General features: G+C 47.0%; 1 protein-coding gene across 1 annotated transcript in view; it reads left to right on the top strand.

Moving 5' to 3' along the window:
* Tbc1d2b (TBC1 domain family member 2B) overlaps positions 1 to 20,891 on the top strand; it is a 72,758-nt gene that overhangs the window by 46,615 nt on the left and 5,252 nt on the right. Inside the window, 6 exon segments of the mRNA XM_042697761.1 lie at positions 1,300 to 1,526; positions 3,390 to 3,773; positions 6,126 to 6,236; positions 8,572 to 8,765; positions 11,510 to 12,004; positions 14,467 to 14,584. Coding sequence (XP_042553695.1) covers positions 1,300 to 1,526; positions 3,390 to 3,773; positions 6,126 to 6,236; positions 8,572 to 8,765; positions 11,510 to 12,004; positions 14,467 to 14,584 — 1,529 coding nt within the window.

The raw sequence follows: 20,891 nt of genomic DNA, 5'->3' as shown, positions 1-20,891 counted from the left end.
CCAGAGTTCAAGTCCCGCGACCAATAAAAAAAAAAAAACAAAAAAAAAAAAAAACAAGAAATAGCTGGATCCCAGTAGCTCACACCTGTCATCCCAGCTACTCAGGAGGCTGAGATCTGAGGGTCACAGTTCAAAGCCAGTCTGGGTAAGAAAAGTCTAAGAGACTCTTATCTCCAGTGAACCACCAAAAAGCCAGAAGAGGAACTGTGACTCAGGTTGAACACTAGTTTTGAGCACAAAAGCTCAGGGTCAGTGCACAGGCCCTGAGTTCAAGCCACAGGGCCAGTACATACAAAAAAAAGTAAAAAGGAAGTGGCACTGTGGCTCAAGTGGTAGAGCGCTAGCCTTGAGCACAGACAGAGAGGCTCAGGGACAGAGCTTAGCTACTTCTGTCATGTCCTATCTAGAGCCAGAACTCCCGGAAGTCAGGCTGCTTTTGATGGAAAGACTGACTGTAATCACTTTTTACTTCTGGAAATTGGAGGTACACTCGAAAGAAGAGAATGTGTGTCACCCATTGTGTCAGTCTGCTTTCCATTTCTATGACAGACACCAGAGATGAATCAACTAATCTGAAAACAAGGTTTATTTTAGCTTGCAGTGTTGGAGTCTTTGGTCCATGATCCATTGGCCTCATTGTTTGGGGCCTTGGTGTCACATCATGGCAGAAACATGTGACAATGCAAATCTGCAAATTCATTCACTTTCATGGCCAGGAAGCAAAAGAAAGAGGTAGAGAAAGGGGCTGGACTCCATTCTTCATGTCCTCCATAATTGTGAGGCTTCCTACAAAACCCACTTCTGATAGTGCCATGCTGGGAGTGAAGCCTTAGATTCTGGGCTTTTTTTTTGGGGGGGGGGGGGGGTCAGTTGTAGGGCTTGAACTTGAGGCCCCTGCGCTGCCCCTGAGCTCTTTTGCTCAAGGCTAGCATTCTATCACTTTGAGCCACAGCACCACTTACAGTTTTTGAGTGGTTAATTGGAGACCAGAACCTGATTTTGAACTGCAGCCCTCAGATTGCAGTCTCGTGAGTAGCTGCGATTACAGATGTGAGCCATCATTTCCTGGCTTTTTTTTTTTTTTCTCCTCAAAGTGATCTAATGGTAGTCTTCCAGGGTTTTAGCGTGTTGGTTATTCTCTGGATCAAGGGGTGCAGAAGCATGGTGACCCCTGTGTGCTGTGTTCTCAGGGTTTGACTGCACCCCCTTTAGAGGGGATTTGTAAGGACATTTTATTTTACTGCAATTTCCAAATGGTGGGCGTGGCTTGCTGTACACGCAGGGTTTGTCTTTGTGTAGGAGTCACCATCTCAGGCTTCCCCTTCGACTTTGGGCGCAACCCATACAAAGGAAAGCGTCCTCTGAAAGATATAATCGGGTCATACAAAAACCGTCACAGCACCGGCGACCCTTCAGGCGAGGGCACCTGCAGTGGAGTCACCAAGCCAGCCTCTGAGATGCAGCTGCAGCTTCAGAGCCAGCAGGAGGAGCTGGAACGGCTCAGGAAAGACCTGTCCAGTCAGAAGGTAACCATCGCCCTGGATTTCTCCCTGGCCCAATTTGCAGGACAAGGCCCCCGTAGTAGAATGCGCTCATGAAGCCTGTTTCCTGAGGAATCGCGCTGCTGTGTCACTTCCGGGGCCTGCCACGGGGCCTGGCCTTTGTTCAGTCAAGGGACAGGGACGGCTTCTGGCAGGAGCTCACAGGGCAGGCTCTCTGGCCCTAACTCATTTCTGCCCTGAACTCTACTCTAAACAATAGTGTATGCACATCCTGTTAAATAGTTGCTTTCTTTCTGAGCTGTTCAACACTTTAGTAAATCTTAGAGCACAGATTCTTTTCCTTTTTTTTTTTTTTTGCCAGTCCTGGGACTTAAACTCAGGCCTGGGCTCTGTCCCTGAGCTTCTTTTGCTTAGGCTAGCACTCTATCACTTGAGCCATAGCACCACTTCTGGCTTTTTCTGTGTATGTGGTACTGTGGAATCGAACCCAGGGCTTCATGTATGCCAGGCAAGCGCTCTACCACTAAGCCACATTCCCAGCCCTCCTTTTTTATTTTTAATTTTTAAAATTTTTTGATGCCTGTCCTCAGCCTAGTTCTTGAACTTTTGTGCTCAAGGATAGCACTCTACTACTTGAACCACACTCCGTTTCCAGCTTTTTTTTTTATGTCCCATTGGAGATAAGAGTCTTAGCAGTTTTTGGCCCAGGCTGGCTTTGAACTGCAGTCTTCAGAGCTTAGCCTCCTGAGTATCTGGGATAACAATCATGAGACACCAGCACCCAACCTGAGTGCTCTTGCTTAACTTTTTTTTTTTTTTTTTTGTTTGGTCAGTCATGGGGCTTGAACTCTAAGCCTGGGTGCTGTCCCTGAGCTCTTCAACTCAAAGTGAGTACTCTTCTGCTTGAGCCACAGTGCCACTTCCGGTTTTCTGGTGATTAATTGGAGACCAGTCTCACAGACTTTCCTGCCCAGGCTGGCTTTGAACTGCAATCCTCAAGATCTCTGCCTCTTGAGAAGCTAGGATTACAGGCATGAGCCACTGGCACCTGGCTTGCTTAGCTTTTTTGTTCAAGACCAACACCCTACCACTTGAACTACTGCGCTGGTATTTTGCTGATTAATTGGAGATGAGAGTCTCATAGACTTTCCTGCCCTGACTGGCTTTGAACTAAGATCTTCAGATCTCAGTGCTTAGCATTTGTTCTTTTTTCTTTTTTTTTTTTTTCTGGCCGTGGGGCCTGAACTCTGGGCCTGGGCGCTGTCCCTCAGCTCTTCAGTTCAAGGCTAGCACTCTACCACTTGAGCCACAGCGCCACTTCCGGCTTTTTTCTTTTTGCTTATGTGGGGCTGAGGAATCAAACCCAGGGCCTCGAGCATGCAAGGCAAGCGCTCTACCACAGAGCCACCTTCCCAGCCCCTCTTTTTTCTTTTTTCGACACAGAGTCTTACTATGTAGCCCAGACTCAAACTTAAGCCTAAGCCTCAAACTTGCCGTTCTCCTGCCTCAGCCCAGCTAGTGCTAGGATTATAGGTGCATAGTACTGTGCTAGGCCTTACAGATTTCCCTCTCCACACACAGATGCATTCATGCCAATAAACATTTACTAGGAACTGTGGCTAACCGTAGTCTTCATATCTTTATTTCCAGTTTCCTTTGATTGTTCTCTGTGGACAGTCTTCACAGAGTAAATATTTTCCTTCCTCTCTATTTTTGAACTCTTTTAAGAGGAAGTTCAGTATTAAAATGTTTCCAGTAAAGGTTCTTTCTGTGTTTCCTCAATTTCCAAGGCTTGCTCCCTGTAGCCTTGTCCTGATTTCTGCTTTTTGTTTTCCTCCTTCTCTCCCTACTGCCCTCACCCTCACTCCATGCTCCTTCGGCTCCCAGGAGCTTGTCCGGCTGCTCCAGCAGACTGTCCGCTCCTCCCAGTATGACAAGTACTTCACCAGCAGCCGCCTGGGAGAGGGGGCTCCAGGGGACACGCTCGCGCTGCTGCACCAGAAGGATGATCAGATCCTGGGCCTCAGCGGCCAGCTCGAGAGGTTGGCCCTGGAGAAAGACAGCCTCCAGCAGGAAGTGAGGACACTGAAGAGCAAAGTGGGCGAGCTCAACGAGCAGCTGGGCATGCTGATGGAGACCATCCAAGCCAAGGACGAGGTCATCATCAAGCTCAGTGCGTGGGAAGGCAGCACCACATCCCCCACCTCAGGGCCCAGCTCCCCCTTGCCTCCCCCAGCCAGCAGGGGCCAGCTGGAGCTGGACAGGCTGAGGGTAAGAGTTGCCCCTTCTCTGCTCGCCCATCCCTCACAACCCCTGAGTCTCCTGTCCTGTGCATGGCTGTTCCACAGACACCTCCGTGCTCACAGCTCCCTTCTTCTGACTCTGGATGCATGCAGCCACGAGTGCACTCTGTGCATATGGGGTGTGGCCCTCAACCTCCCAGAACTCAGAGTGTAGCTCACAGAGCACAAACACTGAGGCAGAGTTCACAGCTGCCAGAAGCACCCAGCAGGAAGCGGGGGATGGCGCAGTGTGGCTTAAGGTTGAGCTTAGGCCCTAGAGCCAGAGCTGGCAGCTGCAAAGCCACTTTGCCTACTTGGAAGTCCTGCCTGTAGGCTGGTAACTGTCTCCAGGTATTCACTTGTGATGCAGTGTGTCCTTTGAGGTGCACCAAATATGGTAGCTATGCCTGGCACTGGTGGCTCACATCTGGAATCCTAGCTACTCAGGAGGCTGAGATCTAAGGATTGCAGTTCAAAGTAAGAAGGTCCATGAGACTCATCCCCAATGAACCACCAAAAAGTGGAAGTAGAGCTGTGGCTCAAATGGCAGAACACCAGTCTTGACTGAAAAAGCTGAGGAACAGCACCCAGGCCCTGAGTTCTAGCCTAGGACTGGCTTGTGTACACACACACACACACACACACACACACACACACATACACACGCACACACACACACACACACACACACACACACTGAGTTCTAGCCTAGGACTGGCTTGTGTACACACACACACACACACACACACACACACACACACACACACACACGATAGCTTTGAGATCCCAAGAAAAAAGAGCACCATGATTTGGGCCAAGAAAGGAAGTCTGAGGACCTTGTTTTGGCTTTGATATTGGATACCTTGAATATTTGTCTTGCTGAGGCTGAGCAGATGATATGAGGTCAGAGTGGGCGGCTGGACACAGGGCTGAGAGCCCCCGGCTTTTTCTGTTTATATGGTGCTGAAGAATCAATCTCAGGGCCTCATGCATGCAAGGCAAGCACTCTACCACTGAGCCACCTTCCCAGTCCAACACCCTGTCTTAAAGAGAGAGAAATAATTAGACATGGTGAGGGGCAGGAGAGCATATTTTAAAAAGACTGAACTTGCAGGGAACATTTAAGGCAATTCTAACTAGTCTGTTCACTTAGAAGCTTCACCTGTTTTTATTATCCCTAAACCTTATGTTCATAGCATTGGAAGTGTTTTGTGCATGCTATGTGGTGCATGCTACACAGGTGCTTCAGCACTGAGCTGTGTCCTCAGCCATATTGTACTTTCATCCTGTTCATAAACTTGAACTATTCTAATGTACATAAAAGAAAGATGAGAAGCTGGGCACTGGTGCTCATGCCTGGAATCCCAACTACTCAGGAAACTAAGATCTGAGGATCACTGTTTGAAACCAGCCTGGTTAGGAAAGACCGTGAGACTCTTTATCTACAACTAATCATTGAAAAGCTGAAAGTAGAGGTATGGCTCAACTGGTAGAGAGCCAGCTTTGAGTGAATGTGCTAAGGGACAATGCCCAGGCCCTGAGTTCAAGCCCCAATACCAGTGCGCGCGCGCGCGCACACACACACAGAGTTGAGGAGGTATGTGTTGCAAGTTAAAATTTAACTTTGCAGTCTTTTGTTTTTATTTTTCTAGTCATGGGGCTTGAACTCAGGCCTAGGTGCTCTCTGAGTTTTTTTTCTCGAGGCTAGTGCTCTACCACTTTGAGCCATAGTACCACTTCCAGTTTTCTGATGGTTCATTGGATATAAGAGTCTCACAAACTTTCCTGTCCAGGCTAGCTGTAAACCATGATCCTCAGATCTCAGCCTCCTGGGCAGCTAATGAAGTCTTTTTTATATTAAGTAAATGAAGCCCTTCAGACAGTGTGTTCAGTTACTTTAGTTTAAAAAGAATGGGAGCTATTTTTTTTTTTGGTGTCATTTCAATTAATAGGAATCAATCAAAAAGATTACATAGATTTAGAAAATAAGCCCTGTTTGTTTTTCCTGCCATCACTGAGAAAAATCAACATTAAGGAAATATTTATTCTTTCTTTCTTTCTTTCTTTCTTTCTTTCTTTCTTTCTTTCTTTCTTTCTTTCTTTCTTTCTTTCTTTCTTTCTTTCTGTCTGTCTGTCTGTCTGTCTGTCTGTCACTCAGCGGTACCTCTCTTCTCTATTGCCACAAGTGGCTAAAAAGATGAGTGAGAAAATTCTTGTTAACAACTCATGGGGACTTGGACTGGCCCTAACTTAGCATGGCCTTGGAGGATGGAAAGATATTAATTACATAGGCTAACTGGTCCACCTTTAATATGAATTCACTTCTTTTCTCCCTCAACAGGATAATCTACAGGGCTACAAAACTCAAAATAAGTTTCTAAATAAGGAAATTTTGGAGCTCTCAGCTCTTCGACGGAACGCAGAAAGGAGAGAGAGGGACCTGATGTCAAAGGTGGGTTGGAGGGTGGGGCCCCCTCTTTTGGGGGAACAGAGATTGGGAAACCATCTTTAAGCAATGTGCTTTCAGGTTAGGGCAGCAGCCGCACCTGCAGCAGTGAGGCTGCTGGAACTGTGTGCTTTGAATGTATAGAAGGGGCTGGTGATTACGCCTATGTAGCTACTCAGATCTGAAGACCATGGTTCAAAGCCAGCCAGAACAGAAAAGTCTATGGGACTTATCTCTGAAGCAAAAAGCTGAAATAGAGGTATGACTCAAGCAGTGGAACACCAACCTTGAGTGATAGTGTAAGGCCCTGAGTTCAAGTCCCAGTACTGGCACAAAAATTAGATAGATAGATAGATAGATAGATAGATAATAGACAGATAGATGATAGAAGACAAATACATGGGTAGGTGAGTGATAGAAGGGAGATTGAGGGGCTGGGAAGGTGGCTCAGTGGTAGAGCGCTTGCCTTGCATGCCTGAAGCCCTGGGTTCGATTCCCCAGCACCACATAAGCAAAAAGAAAAAAGCCGGAAGTGGCGCTGTGGCTCAGGTGGTAGAGCACTAGCCTTGAGCTGAAGAGCTGAGGGACAGTGCTGAGGCCCAGAGTTCAGGCCCACTACCGGACCCAAAAAAAAAAAAAAGAAGGGAGATTGATGAATGAATGACTGGTGGTAGATTGATAGATGAATAAATGATAGAAGATAGATTGATAGATGAATGATAGGCGATAGATCCATGGATCGATGAATGAATGATAAGAGATAGGTAAGTGAATGAATGGTAGAAGATAGAACGCATAGAATTCTGTGCTTTGCCTTTGATGATGACAGAAATGCTCTTTGACACCCATTCATTCATAAGCATTTTTAGTGGAGTTTTCAGGGGGAAAAAGCTAAGCAAAACTGCACAGGTCTTGAATTAAGGTTATTTGAACTTTTTTTAAAGTTTTTTGTTTTTTTTTAACTAGCATATATTAGGGCCTGCGAGGGGTCTCATAGTGATTTCCATTCATGCATGCAGGTTCCCTTCAACCCTCCCACCATCACCCCCTCCTCTCCGTAAAACAATTTTAGCAGGTTTCATTGTTCATTTTTGTTCATGCTTACACAGCACTTCAATCATATTTACCCTCATTCACCGTCTACATTGGCTGGATTTTTTTCTTTTTTCTTTTTTTTTCTTTTTTCTCTTTGCCAGTCCTGGGGCTTGAACTCAGAGCCTGGGCACTGTCTCTGAGCAGCTTTTGCTCAAGGCTAGTGCTCTACCACTTGAGCCACAGCACCACTTCCGGCTTTTTCTGTTTATGTGGTACTGAGGAATTGAACCCAGGGCTTCATGCATGCTAGGCAAGCACTTTACCACTAAGCTGCTTTCCCAGCCTGGATTTTGATTTATACTACTGAGTTCTATACCTATAAAATGGGGTGGTAGCTGGGTGCCGGTGGCTCACGCCTATAATCCTAGCTACTCAGGAGGCTGAGATCTGAGGATCGTGGTTCAAAGCCAGCCCAGGCAGGAAAGGCCGTGAGACTTTTATCTCCAATAAACCACTAGAAAACCGGAAGTGGTGCTGTGGCTCAAGCAGTAGAGCGCTCACCTTGAGCTGAAGAGTGCAGGGACAAGCCCAGAGTTCAAGCCCTACGACCAACAAAAAAAAGAAAAGAAAAGAAAAGGGGGTGGTAGCCAGGTGTCAGTGGCTTATGCCTGTAATCCTAGCTACTTCGGAGGCAGAGATCTGAGGATCGTTGTTTAAAAAGCTAGAAGTAGAGGAAGTGGCACTGTAGCTCAAGTGGAAAAGTGCTTACCTTGAGCTGAAGAGCTGAAGGACGGTGCCTAGGCCCAGAGGTCAAGCCCCATGACCACCACCAATAACAAAAAGCTAGAAGTGGAGCTGTGACTCAAGTGGTAGAACCACTAGCCTTGAGCAAAAGAGCTCAGGAAGAGTGCTCAGGCCCTGAATTCAAGCCCAGGACAACAAAAAGAAAAAATAGCTCTGGTGACAGTACCTTGACAAAGCTGAGGCAGCTGCTCGCGGCAGCAAGTAGCAGGTGGCACCAGTGTGGCTTGGTTTCAACTGCTCATATACCAGCCCAGTCTGAACTTCGATTATCAGTACCCCTTCTGTACCACAACCCAAGAAGAAATAGAAGGTCCACAGCTGGTCATTTAAAAAACACATCATGTGATTTGTGGCATACATTAGTCTCCCATCTGCGTTGTGATCTGTCTGTGGCTCACTAAGGGAAATTCCTTACAGTAGTTCAGGGTTTGTTCATCTTCCACGGTCTCAGGATCACTTTTCCCATGTCTCTGGCTTGAGGTAATGCCCATATTCTCTGCAGTATTCTAGCCTGGAAGCCAAGCTGTGCCAGATAGAAAGTAAATACTTGATACTGCTTCAAGAGATGAAGACCCCCGTGTGCTCGGAGGACCAGGGCCCTGCCCGGGAGGTTATAGCACAGCTGCTGGAGGATGCGCTGCAGGTGGAGAGCCAAGAGCAGCCTGAGCAAGCACGCATCAAACCTCATCTTGTCAGGTAAATGTGTGGCTGGTGACTGTTGGGGCATAGTTACCCCCATTTCTGAAGTTCCCTCCATCCACAGAAGACTGGACACAATGCTGGAGATCTCATTTGACACTCATGACAAATGCTGTTAGCAAAACAGACAATGACCCTGTCAGAGTAACCTCACTGGGACCCATACTTCAGCTGAGCGCATTTCCCAAGCGATTGGAGCCATTTATGACCTGTAGACCAAACCCACAGGGGACTCCAAAGCAAAGAGGGTCCTGGGCTTGCTTTACACAGGGTGCTGTTTGGAGAACCTTGTTCAGTGGTCTGAGATTTGATACCCAAAAATGCACGTGGACACACACATGAAAATACTGCAACTTTTTCTTTTTTTGAGAAATCACATAACCTGGAAACCCTAAATGGATATTGGATTAAGAACCCATAGCCAGGCGCCGGTGGCTCACGCCTGTAATCCTAGCTACTCAGGAGGCTGAGATCTGAGGATCATGGTTCAAAGCCAGCCCAGGCAGGAAAGACTGTGAGACTCCTATCTCCAATAAACCACTAGAAAACTGGAAGTGGCACTGTAGCTCAAGTGGTAGAGCGCTCGCCTTGAGCTGAAGAGCGCAGGGACAGCGCCCAAGCCCAGAGTTCAGGCCCCACAACTGACAAAAAAAAAAAGAACCCAAAAAAGTATGTTTGTAATACTAACTACTCAGGAGGCTAAAGTCTGTGGATCACGGTTCTAAGCCAGCCTGGTAAGGAAAATCTGTGAGACTCTCCTCTCCAATGAACTACCAGAAAAGCTGGAAGTGGACCGATGGCTCAAGGGGTAGAGTGCCAGCCTTGAGCAAAAAGAAGCTCAGAGATAGTATGCAGGTCCTGAGTTCAAGCCCCAGGATTGGCACCAAAAAATAAAATCCTCACCAATTTAGTGACTTAAAATAACACATGAACTTGTTTACAGATTCCTTCGTTCTGTTAGAAACTCAACATGGGGCTTAGGAGATTGAAAGCAAGGTCTAATCAAGAGTTGTATTCCCTTTCTTTTTTCCTTTTTTTTTGTTTTTTGTTTTTGTTGTTGTTGGTTGTGGGGCCTAAACTCAGCCTGGGCACTGTGCCTCAGCTCTTCAGCTCAAGGCTAGCTCTCTACCACTTGAGCCATAGCACCACTTCCGGCTTTTTCTGCTTATGTGGTGCTGAGGAATGGAGCCCACAGCCTCATAAATGCAAGGCAAGCGCTCTACCACTGAGCCACCTTCATAGCCCTTCTTTTTTCTTTTGTACCAGTACTGGGGCTTGAACTCAGAGCCTGGGTGTTCTCCCTTAGTCTTTTTAACTCAAGGCTGGCTCTGTACCACTTGAGCCACAGCTCCACTTCCAGGTTTTGGTGGTTAATTGGAGTTAAGAATCTCATGGACTTTCCTCACTGAGCTGGCTTCAAGCTGCAATCCTCAGATTTCAGCAACCTGCGTAGCTGGGATTACAGGTGTGAGACACTGGTGTCCAGATTCCTGTTTATATCTTGCACGTTAATTTTTTTGGTGTTTTTTTTTTTTTTTAGCGGTTCTGGAGTTTGAACTCAGGGCCTTGCACTTGCAAGGCAGGTGCTCTACCACCTGAGCCACACTCCTGGTCCCACACTTGTTTTTGTTTTTTCTTTTTTGTCTTTTCACTTCTTAAAATGACATCTTTAGGTTGAGGAGGCGGGTAGCACCTGAGGTCCCCATTACTCGAGAGGCTGAGGCCAGCGTAGGCAGCACAGTGAGACACTGTCCCCCAAAAGCAGATGCCTTAAAGCGTCAGGTTATCCACAAATGGAGGTAGGTGTGCCAGCACATTGATGCAGCCATGTGTGTTGCACGCCACACGTGTCCTGTGTCTGGTTATTACTTGTGCTGTCTTGCGAAGGCCTTTTCACACTCGGGGTGTCAAGCCATCTAGGAACAGATTTTTGTTTTCTTTGTATGAGAATAGGAAGAGATCCAACTTCCTTTTCTTTCATATACAGGGTTGTCCTAGCCTACTGAGCGTAAAGCTTATGATTTACTCGCTCAGTGGTTTGAAATAACCGGTCATATATCGAGATCCATGGAAGCATGAATGGATTTTTAAACCTCTATTCACTAAGCTTTTTTTTGTTTGTTTGTTTGGGGGGGTGGCTAACTGTCCTGGGGTTTGAACTCAGGCCTGAGTGCTATCTCTTAGTTTTTTTGCTCAAGGCTCTAGCTCTCTGCCACTTTGAGCCACAGCTTCATGTCAGGTTTTTAGGTGGTTAATTGGAGATAAGACTCTTAAAAGCCGGGCGCCAGTGGCTCACGCCTGTAATCCTAGCTACTTAGGAGGCTGAGATCTGAAGATCATGGTTCAAAGCCAGCCCGGGCAGGAAAGGCCGTGAGACTTTTATCTCCAATAAACCACTAAAAAACCAGAATTGGCTCTGTGGCTCAAGCGGTAAAGCTCTCGCCTTGAGCTGAAGAGTTCAGGGACAGCGCCCAAGCCCAGAGTTCAAGCCCCACAACCATAAAAAAAGAAAGAAAGAAGAAAAGAAAGGAAGAAAACAACTCATGACCTTTCATGGCCAGGCTGGCTTCAAACCCTGATTCTCAGATCTCAGCCTCCTGAATAGCAAGGATTATAGGTGTGAGCCACTGGTGCCTGGCTACACTGTTTTTTTGTTGTTGTTGTTGAGAATGAGTGAGTGAATGAATGCACGAATCCTTTTCATTTCCCTTGTAATTTCATTTCCCTCTTGTGATCCACAGTGAGTATGACATTTACGGGTTTAGGACTGTCCCGGATGCTGATGAGGAAGAGAAATTGGTTGCCAAGGTCCGAGCACTGGACCTGAAGACTCTGTACCTCACGGAAAACCAGGAAGTTTCCACTGGGGTCAAATGGGAGAATTACTTTGCAAGCACAGTGAACAGGGAGATGGTGTGCTCTCCCGAACTGAAAAACCTGATCCGTGCCGGCATCCCCCATGAGCACCGTTCGAAGGTGTGGAAGTGGTGTGTGGACCTCCACACCCGCAAGTTCAGGGACAGTGCGGAGCCCGGCTACTTCCAGACCTTGCTTCAGAAGGCCCTGGAGAAACAGAACCCAGCCTCCAAGCAGATCGAACTGGACCTGCTACGGACTCTGCCCAACAACAAGCATTACTCCTGCCCCACCTCGGAGGGCATCCAGAAGCTGCGCAACGTCCTGCTCGCCTTCTCCTGGCGCAGCCCTGACATCGGCTATTGCCAGGGCCTCAACAGGTGGGTGGCGCCAGCTGCTCCCAGCCTATCCCAGAGTGCCAGGCTCCAGGCCAGGCCCGCATGGCAGCAGCACCCTCCCTTGTGCTGGGGGGGGTTTTTTGTTTTCGTTTTTCATTTCATCTGTCATCTTATTATTTGCCTATTTAATTTTTTTCTTGTGATGTACAGAAGGGTTACAGTTACCTAAGTCAGGTAAGAAGTACCTTTCTTATGGGACCATGTCCCCCCCATCCTTCTATCTCTCCCAGTTTTTCCCTCCCATCCCCACCCACAAGTTATTTTCCACATAGTGTCCAGTGAGGACCACAGCTGCATTTGTTCACCCACATCTGTACTCCTCCCCTCCCCTCCCAAAGACAAATAAATGAGCAAACAAAACAGAAACAGCAGCAAAGAAAAAAATCTTCTTGTTAGCCAGGGTTTGGAGGGGGGGAAACAAGAGATGATGGCAGGACAGTTTTAATGCACCATGCCCTCATTTCAAGAACAACTGACTTCTGACAGCTGTGATTGCAGATCACATGAGGAGCACAGTAGTTGGGACTGGGTATGTGGCTCAGGTGCCGAGTATACAAACAACAGGAGGGGGCCCCGGACTCAAGGGCATCGCCACATCAAACAGCGAGGAGCCCGGGCACTGGTGGCTCACACCTGTAATCCTAGCTACTCAGGAGGCTGAGATCTGAGGATCACAATTCAAGGCCAGTCCAGGCAGAAAAATCCCAGTGAGACTCTTCAGTAATCCACTCAAAAACCAAAAGTGGAGCTGTGGCTCAAGTGGTAAGAGCGCTACCCTTGAGCACAAGGAAGCTCAGGGACAATGCCCAGGCCCTGAGTTCAAGTCCCACAACCAACAAGAACAACAAAAAGAAACAGCTTAGGAGTGTGTGTGTGTGTGTGTGTGTACATGTGTGCCAGTTTGGGGGTTTGAACTCAGGGCCTAGGTGTTATCCCTGAGCCTTTGTGCTCTATCACTGAGCTCAGTGAATAATTTCATTTTTTCCTGCTTGTTTTTTTTTTGTTTGTTTGTTTCTTGTTTTGTTTTTGTTTTTGCCAGACTTGGGGCTTGAACTCAGAGCCTGGGCACTGTCCCTGAACTTCTTTTGCTCAAGGCTAGCACTCTACCACTTGAGCCACAGTGCCACTTCTAGTTTTTTCTGTGTATGTGGTACTGAGGAATTGAACCCAGGGCCTCATGCATGCTAGGCAAGCTCTCTGCCACTAAGCCACCTTCCCAGCCCCTTTTCCTCTTTGTTCACATGTGTGTTTCATCAAAAATTTAAAGCCAAGCCTGACATTGGCAGCTTATGCCTATAATCATAGATACTGAGGAGGCTGAGATCTGAGGATCTTGATTCAGAACTAGACTGGGCAAGAAAGTCTGTGAGATTCTTTTTTTTTTTTTTTTTCCAGTCATGGGGCCTGAACTCTGGGCCTGGGCGCTGTTCTTCAGCTCTTCAGCTCAAAGCTAGCACTCTACCACTTGAGCCAGAGCGCCACTTCTGGCTTTTTCTGCTTATGTGTACTGAGGAATTGAACCCAGGGCCTCATGCATGCAAGGCAAGCACTCTGCCACTGAGCCACCTTCCCAGCCCCATCTGTGAGATTCTTATCTCTAATGAACCACCAGAAACCCAAAGTTGTGCTGTGGCTCAAGGTGCTAGCTTGTCAGGGACAGTGCCCAGGCCCTGAGTTCAAGCCCCATGATTGACAAAAAGAAAAAAAAAATTTTCGGGGGGGGGGGGGGAGTGTCAGTGGTGGGGCCTGAACTCTGGGCCTGGGTGTTGCCCCTCAGCTCTTCAGCTCAAGGCTAGCTCTCTACCACTTGAACCACAGCACCATTTCCAGCTTTTTCTGCTTATATGGTGCTCAGGAATTGAACCCAGGGCCTCATGCATTCGAGACAAGCACTCTACCACTGAGCCACCTTCCCAGCCCCAAGAAAAGAATGTAAAGCCAGAAAATGAGTTGTGGCTCAAGTGATAGAGCTTTAGCCTTGAGCACAAAAGCTCAAGAGACAGTCCCCAAGCCCTGAGTTCAAGCCTGGGACACACACACACACACACACACACACACACATAAACACACACACACAGAGTTACTTGACATTTCTTGGACAGTAAGCTATAAACATCTGAATGAGCAAAATTTTCTAATGGAGGCATTTTTTGGAAGGAGGCTGTTCAATCACAAGGAAAGTAGGTTATCCAAACAAAACCAAACCCCAGCGTGAGGCGTGCCTGGCTTGCTCTGGATGGAGCCTTTTCTCTCATGTTGGAGAATGGCATGCTGGTTGTTTTTATTGTTTTTTTTTTAAACTTATTTTTATTTATTTGTTATAAAGGTGATGGATAGAAAGGTTACAGTTAAATAAGTCAGGTATGAGAGAAAGGGGTTTCAGTGCACACTTCTGCGAGGACCTGCCGGGCCTGGCACTAACTTTGTTCCCCCTTTGCTCATAGGTTGGTGGCTGTGGCTCTCCTGTACCTAGAACAAGAAGACGCTTTCTGGTGTCTGGTCACCATCGTGGAAGTGTTCATGCCCCGAGACTATTATACAAAGACCCTTTTAGGATCCCAGGTGCCTTTCCCCCATTCATTCTTATTAGCATATATTGTACAAAATAACCACTTTGTTGTGACATTTCTGTATTCAAGGGCTTTTTAAGATACTTAAAATGGGGGGCTGGGAAGGTAGCTCAGCGGTAGAGTGCATGCCTTGCAAGCATGAGGCCCTGGGTTCGATTCCTCTGCACCACATAAACAGAAAAAGCCAGAAGTGGCGCTGTGGCTCCAGTGGTAGAGCGCTAGCCTTGAGCTGAAGAGCTGAGGGACAGCGCCCAGACCCAGAGTTCAGGCCCCATGACCAGCAAAAAAAAAAAAAGAAAAGAGTATGCAAGATACTTAAAATGTTTCGGAGCTGAGAATGTGGCTTAGTGGTAGAGTGCTTGACTAGCATGCATGAATCCCTGGGTTCAATTCCTTAGTACCACATAAACAGAAAAGTCTGGTAGTTGCACTGTAGCTCAAATGATAGAGTGCTAGTTTTGAGCAATAGAAGCTCAGGGACAATGTCCAGGCCCTGAATTCAAGCCCCAGGACTGGCAAAAAAAAAGTAAAATAAAATCCTGTGTTTTCAGTCACTAACTTGTAGCTGAAATGTGACCTGGGTTCTTAGTGAGGCCATGGCTTTGTGTGCATGATTTTAAGCAGTGATTGCCAGCAAGTCAGTCAGAGGTAAGAGACAGAACCTAGGCCTGCATGTGCTCTATGCATGGCTCTGGGCCTTCTCTGAGCACATACCTGCTCCACAGTGTCTTCCCCTAAGCACATACCTGCTCCATGCCTTCTCCCTGGGGTGCCCGCCCTCCATCTCTTGGGTTGGCCTGTGGGAGGCGCTGGGGGTTACTGTGGTCAGATTGGAGGACAGGCCAGGAGCAAGGTTCCTCTCCCCATGTGTCCTGAGCCTCTGTAGCTTTATCCTCTGAGCTGGTATCTGGTAGGTCCTTCCTGCAGGAGGGCAATTGACCTCACTTGCGTCCTTCTCACTCCCACTAAGATTGCCCTCCCCTCGCAGCTCTGTGCTCTCCCGCTGCTCAGCTTCTGTATCCAGTGCCCAGTGAAGAATCCTCCCGGCTACAACCGTTGAGTGATCTCTGATTTCCTGGCTGTTGGACCTGACTCAGTTTTACTTTATATTTGCATTTCTACCTTTGCAAGGGGTTCCTCCTTACCCTCTCCGTCACCACCTGACCCGTGCACCTCTCTAGTTCCCCAGACCAAAGCCCGGGCCATCCATGGCCGTGCCTCCTGCCCCTGGAACCCTGTGCCTCCATTTCTTTTCTTTTTTTTCAAGTTTTTTATTGTGATTAAGTGGTTACATAATTTCCCAAATTTCACAGTATTGTGGGCGAAGCTTAGTTAAAGTCACAAACACATTCTAACTTGCATAGGACAAATTGTCTACCATGGTCTAACATTTATGAGTTCTATGAGCTTTGCAATAGTTATTTCTTCCACATTGGGTGGTATGTACATTTCTTTTGTTTTGCATAGCATCAGCTGGTCTCTCTTTCCTACTTGTTCCCTCCCTCCCATCACTGTCATTAAGTTCCTTAGTTCATTTTGGTCAATGTCCAGTGCAGCTGATGGGTCCTGCTGTTATATGTTTTTCCCTGATTCCCTCTAGTTCTGTGTTGTCTTCCTGGTTCCCCTCCGGTGTACACATATACACCATACATGTGATCGGCAGCGTGGGGATATTTAGTAGTGATTTGATCAGATGAGTGGAAGTCCTTTGTTTCTTAAATCCTGTTAATTTTGTTGTATCCCCTAACATTTTGGATTTAACATCCACTTATCAGGGAAAACATGTGCCATTTGTCTCTTTGCACTTGGCTTACCTCGCTCAACATGATTTCTTCTAGCTCCATCCATTTCCCTGCAAATGCCATTATTTTGTCCTTTCTAATAGATACCACAATTTTTGGATCCATTCATCTGTGGTGGGACATCTGGGTTGTTTCCATATCCTGGCTATTGTGAACAGTGCTGCAATAAACATGGAGGTGCATGTGTCCTTGTATACTGGTTCCTGTTGTTCAGGATAGATGCCTAGAAGTGGGTCATACGGGAGGTCAATATTTAGGGTTTTTTTTGTTTGTTTTTTTTTTGTCGGTCATGGGTCTTGAACTCTGGGCTTGGGCGCTGTCCCTCAGCTCTTCACTCAACGCGAGCGCTCTACTGCTTGAGCTACAGCACCACTTCTGGTTTATTGGAGATAAGTCTCACGGACTTTCCTGCCTGGGCTGGCTTTGAACCAGGATCCTCAGATCTCAGCCTCCTGAGTAGCTAGGATTACAGGTGTGAGCCACCAGCACCCGGCTAATATTTAGCTTTCTGAGTACCCTCCAGACTGCTTTCCAAAGTGGTTGTATAAGTGTACATTCCCACCAGCAGTGTAATAGGGTTCCTCTTTCTCCGTATCCCCTCCAGCATTTGTCATTGGCTGACTTGAGGATGTGGGACATTCTGACTAGGGTAAGGTGGTATCTCAGGGTTGTCTTTATTTGCATTTCCTTCACAACCAGGGATGGTGAACATTTCCTCGTGTGTTTTTGGTTTTTTTTGGGGGGGAGGTCTGGTCGTGGGGCCTGAACTTTAGGCCTGGGCGCTGTCCCTCAGCTCTTCAGCTCAAGGCTAGCGCTCTACCACTTGAGCCACAGCGCCACTTCCGCCTTTTTTCTTTTTTCTTATGTGGTGCTAAGGAATCGAACCCAGGGCCTCAGGCATGCAAGGCAAGCGCTCTACCACTGAGCCACCTTCCCAGCCCTCCTCATGTGTTTCTTTGCCGTTTTTATCTCTTCTTCTGAGAAGTCTCTCTTTAGTTCCCTTGCCCATTTAGTAATTGATTTGTTAGGTTTGGGAGGGATTTGTTTCTTGAGTTCCCTGTATATACTGGATATTAACCCCGTGTCTGATATATTGCTGGTAAATATTTTTTCCCAATTAGTTGGTTGTCTTTCTAGCTTGGTTGTTACAGCTTTAGCTGTGCAGAAACTTTTTATTTTAAGGTAGTCCCATTTGTCGAGTCTCTCTCCAATTGGTTGTGACCCTGGGATTCTGTTCAGGAAGTTCCTGCCCGTTCCTATAAGTTCAGGTGTCTCTCCTACTCTGTGCTCCAGTAGTTTCAGAGATTCAGGTTTGATGTTAAGGTCTTTAATCCATTTTGATATTGGTGCATGATGATAAGCTGGGGTCCACTTTTAATCTTCTGCATGTGGCCGCCCAGTTTTCCCCGCACCAGTGGTTGAAGAGGGGCTGTGTTTCTTCCACTGTATATCTTTGGCTCCTTTGTCAAATATCAGCTGACTGTAGGTATGTGGTTTTATTTCTGGATCTTCTATTCCATTGGTCTTCGGGTTTGTTTTTGTGCCAGTACCATGCTGTTTTTGATATTATGGCTCTATAGTAGAGTTTGAAGTTCAACATCGAGATCCTTCCCATGTTGTCTTTTTTTTTCCAAAATTGTTTTGGCTATTCTAGGTCTTTTGGTGTTCCATATGAATTTTTGGACTGTTTTCTGTATTTCAGAAATGTACGTCATTGGGATTTTAATAGGAATTGCATTGAATTTGTATATTAATTTTGGCAGTATTGCCATTTTCACTATATTAAGTCTGCCTATCCAAGAGCATGGGAGGTCTTTCCATTTCCTAGTGTCTTCTGTAATTTCTTTCTTTAGCTGTTTATAGTTTTCATTAAATAGTTCTTTTACATCTTTTGGTTAGGTTAATTCCTATTTTATTTATGGGGAGGTTATTGTGAATGGGGTTGCTTCCTTTATTTCCCTCTCTGCTTGTACATTGTCAGTGTACAGAAAGGCGACTGATTTTTGTGGGTTGATTTTGTATCTGCTACTTTGCCCAAGTGATTTATAATTTCTAAGAGTTTGGGGATGGAGTTTTTGGGATCATGAAGGTATAGTATCATGTCGTCTGCAAAAAGGGATAGTTTAACTTCTTTCCCTATGTGGATCCCTTTAATGTCTTTTTCTTGCCTTATTGCCCTGGCTAAGGGTTCCAGGACTATATTGAAGAGGAGTGGAGACAGTGGGCATCCTTGCCTTGTTCCTGATTTTAGGAGAATTGGTTGTAGTTTTTCCCCATTAAGTATAATATTGGCTATTGGTTTGTCGTATATGGCTTTTATTATTTTAAGGAATGTTCCTTCTATTCCTATTTTCTCCAGAGCTTTTAACATGAATGAATGTTGCATTTCTGCATCTGCGGCGATAATCATGTGATTCTTGGCCTTGGCTCTGTTGTTGGATAACGTTTATTGATTTACGTATGTTAAACCATCCCTGCATCTCTGGGATGAAGCCTGCCTGGTCGTAGTGTATAATGTTTTTTTGTTTCTGGATTCTGTTAGCTAGAATTTTGTTAAGGATCTTTGCATCTGTGTTCATCAAGGAAATTGGTCTGTAATTCTCTTTTTTGGATGAGTCTTTGCCTGGTTTGGGGATGAGTGTGATATTGGCATCATAGAATGAGTTTGGGATAGCTCCCTCCTTCTCTGTTTCTCTGAAGAGAAGTATGGGTATTAGTTGAGGAGTATGGGTATTAGTTCTTCTTTAAAGGTCTTATAGAATTCTGTTGTGAGTCTATCTGGTCCTGGGCTTTTCCTTGTTGGAAGACTTCTGATTGCTTCTGTATCTCGTTGTCCTCCATTTCTTTTACTGGTGTCTCTCCTGCATCGCTGGAGTTGCTTCCTGTCTTCCTCTATCCCTCCAATGCTGTCTCAGACTGAGTCATATGCTTCTCTTCTACAGTCCCAGCATTCTCAGAGCAAGCCTACTTCCCAGCTGCTTTCCCTGGGCCCCTTTTTCCTTCTTCCAAATCCTGCCTACCTACTGGATGCAGTGTGTACTGTGATCTGTACTGTAGAACACTGTGATCTGGCTGTAATCTGATCCTGCGTTGGTAGAGCACTGTCTGGCTGTACCTGTGGTAGTAGAACACTGTTCTCTGGCTGTACCTTGAGCCTATGATGATAGAACAGTGGTCTGACTGTCCCATGATTCTGCAGTGGTAGAACACGGTTCTCTGGCTGTATCCTGATCCTGTAATGGTGGTTGTACTCTGATCCTGTTAGCTGGTTGTACCTTGATCCTATGGTTATAGAACATTGATACCTGACTGTACCATGATCCTGTGACAGTAGACACTGTGGCCTGGCTGTACCCTGCTCTGCAATGGTTGGACATTCAGATTTGGCTGCACCTGATCCTGTGGTGGCAGAACACTGCAGGCTGGGAATGTGGCCCAGTGGTAGAGTGCTTGCCTGGCATGCATGAAGTCCTCCTGGGTTCAGTTCCCCAGTACCACGTATACAGAAAAGGCTAGAAGTGGCGCTGTGGCTTAAGTAGTATCGTGCTAGCCTTGAGCAAAAGAAGCTCAGGGACAGTGCCCAGGCCCTGAGTTCAAGCCTCAGGACTGGCAGAAAACACTGTGGTCTGGCTGTAACCTGATCCTGTGATGGGATAACATTGCAGTTTGGCTGTATCTTGGGTCCTGTGGTGGTAGAACACTGCGATCTGGCTGGACCTTGATTCTGTGGCAGCAGAACACTGCACTATGGCAGCACCCTGTCTACTTCACTTGCAAACAGGACGCCTCCACCCGGTACTCACAGAGTTCCATGCCACCACCTGGGCTCTGGCACAGCTCCAGTGCACACATGTTCATGATACTCCTCTGTTACCCCAAGCCGTTGTCAGGACCCTGATGTCACCACAGCCCCTGTGATGACTTTCGTTAACTGGACTGTTCTTGCCCGTCTGCCTGTCTCTAGCTAGTTGATTGTGCCTGTAGGGCCATAGCTGTGTCATTGGAGGGTGTCTAGCACCTTGTAAAGTTGACATCTGACCTTTGAGGAGCCCTACCAAGAAAGGGGAATTGATGGTGAGCCCTCCCCCTTCTAGGCGGGCCTCAGTGACAGCCTGGACTAGGGAAGAAGAGGGTGAGTCCCCCCCCTCCCCCGGCCCCCTGCCCCCTCTGCCCAGTGATCCTGCAGATTAGAGGAGGATAGAGAGGCCTAGCCTCTCCCAGGGCCTCCTGCTGTCAGCCTCGGCCTCGGAGAAGCAGTGGGGCCTGGGAGAAGCGTCCTGGTCTCTGAGCAGGCGCCTCACTTGCTCATCAGGCACACACTGAATTCTCTGTGGTGTGAGTTTGTCAACTGGGACATGCCCAGAAGTAGGATGAGGTGGCGGTCATGGCTGGTGGGACCAAAAGCTCAGGAAGGTTTCGATCCTGGACACTGACAGCTTGAAAGGTTCAGAGTCTCAGCAGCCACATGCCCATGGCTCACGCCTGTCATCCTAGCTA

Source organism: Dipodomys spectabilis, unplaced genomic scaffold, assembly GCF_019054845.1.
Source record: "Dipodomys spectabilis isolate Male_0828 unplaced genomic scaffold, ASM1905484v1 ptg000228l, whole genome shotgun sequence".
Classification (NCBI taxonomy): Eukaryota; Metazoa; Chordata; class Mammalia; order Rodentia; family Heteromyidae; genus Dipodomys; species Dipodomys spectabilis.
Note: the sequence above shows the minus strand (reverse complement) of the source record. Positions and strands in the feature narration are given on the sequence as shown.